At 50.0% G+C, this 7598-nt stretch overlaps 1 protein-coding gene across 4 annotated transcripts in view; it reads left to right on the plus strand.

Annotated features, from left to right (window-relative positions):
* Window positions 1-3937, plus strand: part of CUTC (cutC copper transporter) — a 49700-nt gene extending 45763 nt beyond the window's left edge. For all 4 annotated transcript variants that reach the window (XM_075348423.1, XM_075348426.1, XM_075348424.1 and 1 more), the window contains exon 9: window positions 3200-3937. In XM_075348423.1, the coding sequence (XP_075204538.1) occupies window positions 3200-3311 (112 nt within the window). In that variant the 3' untranslated portion in view covers window positions 3312-3937. The remainder of the gene's footprint in view (window positions 1-3199) is intronic.
* The last annotated feature ends 3661 nt before the right edge of the window (window positions 3938-7598 follow it).

Below are 7598 nucleotides of genomic sequence, written 5' to 3' on the forward strand. Positions count from 1 at the left end.
AATGGGACATTCTACGCCAATGGGATGGGAAATCGACGTCCCTCGACAGGACTGTCTCCCTCTCTCAGACTGCCAAGGATTCTCTACGTTGGTGGCTTCTCCCCAACTCATTGTCACAGGGAAAGTCGTTCCTTCCCCCGTCCTGGGCAGTGGTCACGACAGATGCGAGCCTATCAGGGTGGGGAGCGGTGTTTCTCCACCACAGGGCTCAGGGGACGTGGACTCAGGAAGAGTCCACCTTGCAGATCAATGTTCTGGAAATCAGAGCAATCTACCTTGCCCTGCGAGCCTTCCAACAATGGCTGGAAGGCAAGCAGATTCGGATTCAGTCGGACAATTCCACGGCGGTGGCGTACATCAACCACCAAGGGGGAACACGCAGTCGCCAAGCTTTTCAAGAAGTCCAGCGGATTTTGACGTGGGTGGAAAGCAGAGCGTCCACCATATCTGCAGTTCACATCCCAGGCGTGGAAAACTGGGAAGCAGACTTTCTCAGTCGCCAGGGCATGGACGCAGGAGAATGGTCCCTTCACCCGGACGTGTTTCAACAGATCTGTTGCCGCTGGGGGTCGCCGGACGTCGATCTGATGGCGTCACGGCACAACAACAAGGTCCCAGTTTTCATGGCACGGTCTCACGATCACCGAGCGCTGGCGGCAGACGCCTTGGTTCAGGATTGGTCGCAATTCCGACTCCCCTATGTGTTCCCACCTCTAGCATTGTTACCCAGAGTTCTCCGGAAAATCAAGTCCGACTGCCAGCGAGCCATACTCGTCGCTCCAAATTGGCCAAGAAGGTCGTGGTACCCGGATCTGTGGCATCTCACGGTAGGCCAACCGTGGGCACTACCAGACCGTCCAGATCTGCTGTCTCAAGGGCCGTTTTTCCATCTGAATTCTGCGGCCCTGAACCTGACTGTGTGGCCATTGAGTCCTGGATCCTAGCGGCCTCAGGTTTATCTCAGGGAGTTGTTGCCACAATGAGACAGGCTAGAAAACCATCCTCAGCTAAGATCTATCACAGGACGTGGAAGATATTCTTAGCGTGGTGCTTGGCTCAAGGGTTTTCTCCCTGGCCATTTGCATTGCCAATTTTTCTTTCCTTCCTGCAGTCTGGGTTGGAAAAAGGTTTGTCCCTTAGCTCGCTTAAGGGTCAAGTCTCCGCGTTATCCGTATTCTTTCAGAAGCGCTTGGCACAGCTTTCTAAAGTACGCACGTTTCTCCAAGGAGTTTGTCATATCGTTCCTCCTTACAGACGGCCATTGGAACCCTGGGATCTGAACAAGGTTCTCCTTGCTCTTCAAAAGCCGCCTTTCGAGCCTTTGAAAGAGGTTCCCCTTTCTCGGCTTTCACAAAAGGTAGTTTTTCTTGTAGCGGTCACGTCTCTTCGAAGAGTGTCCGAGCTGGCGGCGTTATCTTGCAAATCTCCCTTCCTGGTATTTCACCAAGACAAGGTGGTACTGCGTCCAATTCCAGAGTTTTCTCCCAAGGTGGTTTCTTCCTTTCATCTCAATCAGGATATCACTTTGCCATCTTTGTGTCCGCATCCAGTTCACCAATTTGAAAAGGGTTTACATCTGTTGGACCTGGTGAGAGCACTCAGGATTTACATTTCTCGCACGGCGCCCCTACGCCGTTCGGATGCGCTCTTTGTCCTAGTCGCTGGTCAGCATAAGGGATCGCAAGCTTCCAAATCCACCCTGGCGCGGTGGATCAAGGAACCAATTCTTCACACATACCGTTCTGCTGGGCTTCAGATTCCATCTGGACTGAAGGCCCATTCTACCAGAGCCGTTGGTGCGTCCTGGGCGTTGAGGCATCAGGCTACGGCTCAGCAAGTGTGCCAGGCGGCTACCTGGTCGAGTCTGCACACGTTTACCAAACACTATCAAGTGCATACCTACGCTTCGGCAGACGCCAGCCTAGGTAGACAGGTCCTTCAGGCGGCGGTGGCCCACCTGTAGGAAGAGGCTGTATGACAGCCCGTTCATGTGGTATCTTTTTACCCACCCAGGGACTGCTTTTGGACGTCCCACTGTCTGGGTCTCCCAATTAGGAGCGAAAAAGAAGAAGGGAATTTTGTTTACTTACCGTAAATTCCTTTTCTTCTAGCTCCAATTGGGAGACCCAGCACCCGCCCTATCTGTTTTTAGGGTTTCGTTCTTTCGGGTGCACATGTTGTTCACGTTGTTTCTTAAGTTCTCCGATCTAGTTATCGGATTGAATTTGTTTTTGAAACTGTTATTGGCTTTCCTCCTTCTTGCTTTGGTACTAAAACTGAGGAATCTGTACTCCTACGGGAGGGTGTATAGCCAGAAGGGGAGGGGCCTTACACTTTTAAGTGTAGTTCTTTGTGCGGCCTCCAGAGGCAGTAGCTATACACCCACTGTCTGGGTCTCCCAATTGGAGCTAGAAGAAAAGGAATTTACGGTAAGTAAACAAAATTCCCTTCTTTTGGCTTATGTTTGCACTGGATTGATAACTAACCTGGCCCTGTAATTCTCCAGGTTATTACGCTTATGTCAATACCAGAGTTATATTTCGTTTTTTTTCTTATATAGTTTATATTTTTTTTACTTTGTTTTATTTAAAAAAAAAAAAATCAAAACTTCATAAAAACATTTAGTTTGTATAGCCATTTTCTTAGACCTGTAACTTTAATGGACCTGTGTGAGGTCTTTTTGCATTTAGCTTTAGTTTTATTGGTACCATTTTTGGGGTACACAAGTCATTCTTTTAACATTTTTGGGGAAGGTGTAGCTAAAAAAAAAAAAAAAAAAATGCACTTTTGGCCCTCAAAAAACATATTTATGATGGTACTAACTGGTCAGCCATTGCATTCTATAGATGCCTGTTCTTCCTCAAACATTGCTTTTTGCATCCTGCAGGTGCCGGCCATGGCTCAGCCTCCACACACATTGCTTATTGTATCCTGCAGGTCCTGGCCGTGGTTAAGCCACCACACACATTGCTTTTTTGCATCCTGCAGGTCCTGGCCGTGGTTGAGCCACCACACATTGCTTTTTATATCCCGCAGGTGCCGGCCATGGCTGAGCCACCACACACTGCTTTTTGCATCCTGCAGATCTCGGTCATGCCTGCACCGTCTAACATGTTTTTTGGGGTTTTTTTGGGTGCATGCTTCGTTACACTTTTCGTTTACACATGATTCATACTGAAATATGTGCTCTTTCTATCAGAAACAACTCTGTGACAATGGGAGCCGCACTTACTACCTCGGAGTATTCCATCAAGGTTGCTGATGTGACCAAAGTCAGGACATTGAATGCAATGGCAAAGAATTTCCTCTGAAACAACCTCCCATGGAGCCGCAGGGAATGAATGTGGTGTTGCATCAACACAGAGAAGATTGCTACCGGGCACTGACTGGTGTTCGGGGGGATAGCGGCCGAGCCCCGGTGTGGATGCGACTGCATGATGGATTTTGGGTTCTGTGTTCTGCTTGTCCACTCTGGGTGAAGAAATGATTGAGAGGAAATCAACGGTAATACAGTCCTGTGATGCACGGATGTACTCTTCCGCGCCGTGGAGAAAAGCGGCACATTGTTCTGGGTTGGATTCACCTTTTGTGGGCATTTTTATTTTGGAGTGGCCATAATTACAATAATTGTCTTTTAGGAAATGTTCTTTAGTGAAAATACATAATGGTTTCCAGTTTGGATTAGTCTCCAATGACCATGGGGCAAATCCATTTTTTGGGTCCGCTGGCACATCTTCAGCCAATCCTGACTCTGTGAACGTCCCTTTGTCCATGGGCATCCCAACTGTGAAAGACAATGGTGCTGCTGGTTGACTTAAGGGGGATATCTGTGGCCGGCTGAATACAGACTACTTCTTAGATACAATTCATAGTTGGATAACGTGGTATTAATTGGTCAATTCCTTGTGAGCCATCTGAAAAAAATAAAATAAAGGAAAAGTCCAATTAGAATGTTTCTTCTGATTTTAATACAGTGGCATGCAAAAGTTTGGGCACCCCTGGTCAAAATTACTGTTATTGTGAACAGCTAAACAGCTTTATAAAAACCCAGCCTCCTCTAACCTTGTGTCAAAAAACTGCAGCCATGTGTTCTTTTATGCAGCTCAGCTGCCTAGCACTCTGAAAATGGAGGAGGCCCACAAAACAGGAGAAGGCTATAGAAAGATAGCAAAACGTTTTCAAGTTGCGCTTTCCTCGGTTTGAAATGTAATTAAGAAATGGTAGCTACCAGGAACAGTGGAGGTTCAGATAAGGGCTGGAAGACCAAGCAAAATTTTTGAAAGAGCTGCTTGTATGATTTGTAGGGAGGCAAATCAAAATCCTGCATGACTGCAAAAGATCTTCAGGAAAATTTAGCAGTCTGGAGTTGTGGTACATTGTCTTACTTAAATATGGCCTTCATAGAAGCGTCCGCACCATAAAATTCAGTGTCAGAAGTGTGCAAAGGAATATGAATTTTTTTTTTTTATATATATATAATATATAATATAATATATATATCTATAAGTCCAACAATGTAGACCAGCTCACTCCTGTGAATCACCTGGAACCTCAGCTGACCTGGTTAACTCCGTTGTGCCCGGATCAGGACGTAGGAGTCCATCCATACAAATGTGAACAACGACAAGGCAGAATCCAGCAATAACGTGAGCAATCCAGGATGCTGTTAAAAAATGTTTTCTTCTTTGTCGCTCCTAATTGGGAGACCCAGACAATTGGGTGTATAGCTATGCCTCCGGAGGCCACACAAAGTATTACACTAAAAGTGTAAAGCCCCTCCCCTTCAGCCTATACACCCCCCGTACTGCTACGGGCTCATCAGTTTTTATGCTTTGTGCGAAGGAGGTCAGACATCCACGCATAGCTCCACAGCTTAGTCAGCAGCAGCTGCTGACTATGTCGGATGGAAGAAAAGAGGGCCCATAACAGGGCCCCCAGCATGCTCCCTTCTCACCCCACTCTTGTCGGCGGTGTTGTTAAGGTTGAGGTATCCATTGCGGGTACGGAGGCTGGAGCCCACATGCTGCTTTCCTTCCCCATCCCTCAATTAGGGCTCTGGGTGAAGTGGGATCCCATCGGTCTCCAGGCACAGGAGACCGTGCTCCATCCACAGCTCCTGAGGACCCTGCTGGATAGGAGCCGAGTATCGTTCAGGGACATGGCCCTGCTACTTGGAGGTACTCTGTGTCCCCGTGGGGACCGCGCACAGCAACACTCCAGCATTGCTGGGTGTGCTAGTGCACCGGGGACAGCAGCGCTGGCTGCATTTGTGCCACTATACACTTCAGCGTCGCTGACTGTGTTTGTGTCTTTCTTCCCGCCCCCAGCCCTGCCAGTCGGGAAGGGCGGGACGCTGTACAGGACGGCAGCACTGAGGGCTGGAGCATGCTTTGCATACTCCACCCCCCTCACTCTGCACAGTGGGGCACCAGTTCCCGCACTTTTCTGGGTCACGCCCACGGCTCCCTCCTCTCCTCAGGACGCCGGCAGCCATTCCTCTCAGCTCTGCTAACGCTGGAGAGGAGAGACAAGCTCAAAGAGACCCAGGCAGGAATTCTGGTGCCCACACAACCGCTTTGCGCAGGCGGTAAGCAGCACCTGTGTTGCTGGCCCCACTAGTGCAGAAGTGTACTTATAGATTATATGATTATAGGCTATACTTTACACTGTATGGTGCACGGTTGTTTTTGGCTATATACCCTCCTGTATTGCTCAGAGGAGACAACAGCATGTCGTCCACAAATAGCAAGGGTGCCAAAGCACAGACTTACTATGCTGCCTGTGCAGCATGTACGGCTATACTGCCGGCAGGTTCCACTGACCCCCATTGTGTGCAATGCTCGGCCCCTGTGGCACTTTCTCAGCCGGAGCCTCTGCTAAGGGTGGCCCAGGGAGAACCACCTGTTGACACTGTCCAGGTGACAGGGACGGAGTTTGCAGTTTTTACTGAAAGACTTTCTGAGACTATGGCTAAGATATTAGAAGCCTTGCAGTCCAGGCCGGCATCTCAAGCCAGGGGCACTGTGGAATCATTGTCCCCTGGTTCCCCTCAGTGGGAACAGCAATGTCTTCCCGGGGTGTCCAATGGATCCCAGGGTGAGGTCTCTGACACGGACCGCAGCCCCAGACCGACTAAGCGAGCTCGCTGGGAAATCCCCTCGACCTCATCACATTGTTCAGGGTCTCAGAAGATGAAGCGGAGGTAGCTGATCAGGATTCTGATCCTGAGGCCGCTCTCAACCTTGATACTCCTGATGGTGACGCCATAGTGAATGATCTTATCGCGTCCATACATCAAATGTTGGATTTTTCTCCCTCGGCTCCTCCAGTGGAGGAGTCAGCTTCTCAGCAGGAGAAATTCCGTTTCAGGTTTCCCAAGCGTACAAGGAGTATGTTTCTGGACCACTCTGACTTCAGAGAGGCAGTCCAGAAACACCGAGCTTGTCCAGATAAGCGTTTTTCCAAGCGCCTTAAGGATACACGTTACCCTTTCCCCCCTGACGTGGTCAAGGGCTGGACTCAGTGTCCCAAGGTGGATCCTCCAATCTCCAGACTGGCGGCTAGATCCATAGTTGCAGTGGAAGATGGAGCTTCACTCAAGGATGCCACTGACAGACAGATGGAGCTCTGGTTGAAATCCATCTATGAAGCTATCGGCGCGTCTTTTGCTCCAGCATTCGCAGCCGTATGGGCACTCCAAGCTATCTCAGCTGGTCAGGCACAAATTGACGCACTCACACGTACGTCTGCGCCGCAGGTGGCGTCCATAACCTCTCAAACGTCGGCATTTGCGTCCTACGCTATTAATGCTGTCCTGGACTCTGCGACCCGTACGGCGGTTGCAGCCGTCAATTCGGTGGCAATACGCAGGGCCTTGTGGCTGCGGGAATGGAAGGCAGATTCGGCTTCCAAAAAGTGCTTAACTGGATTGCCATTTTCTGGCGACCGTTTGTTTGGTGAGAGATTGGATGAAATCATCAAACAATCCAAGGGAAAGGAAACATCCTTACCCCAGGCCAAACCAAAAACACCCCAACAGAGGAGGGGACAGTCGAGGTTTCGGTCCTTTTCGGGGTACGGGCAGGTCCCAATTCTCCTCGTCCAAAAGGCCTCAGAAGGATCAGAGGAACTCCGACGCATGGCGGTCTAAATCACGCCCTAAAAAGACCGCCGGAGGTGCCGCTACCAAGGCGGCTTCCTCATGACTTACGGCCTCCTCACACCGCATCCTCGGTCGGTGGCAGGCTCTCCCGCTTTTGCGACACCTGGCTGCCACAAGTAAAAGACCGTTGGGTGAGAGACATTTTGTCTCACGGTTACAGGATAGAGTTCAGCTCTCGTCCTCCGACTCGATTCTTCAGAACATCTCCGCCTCCCGAGCGAGCCGAGGCTCTTCTGCAGGCGGTGGGCATTCTGAAGGCAGAAGGAGTGGTGGTCCCGGTTCCTCTTCAGCAACAGGGTCACGGTTTCTACTCCAACCTGTTTGTGGTTCCAAAGAAGGACGGGTCCTTCCGTCCTGTTTTGGACCTAAAACTGCTCAACAAACACGTAAGGACCAGGCGGTTCCGGATGGAATCCCTCCGCTCCGTCATCGCCTC

The sequence above is a fragment of the Anomaloglossus baeobatrachus genome, chromosome 5 (assembly GCF_048569485.1).
Source record: "Anomaloglossus baeobatrachus isolate aAnoBae1 chromosome 5, aAnoBae1.hap1, whole genome shotgun sequence".
In the NCBI taxonomy this organism is placed as follows: Eukaryota; Metazoa; Chordata; class Amphibia; order Anura; family Aromobatidae; genus Anomaloglossus; species Anomaloglossus baeobatrachus.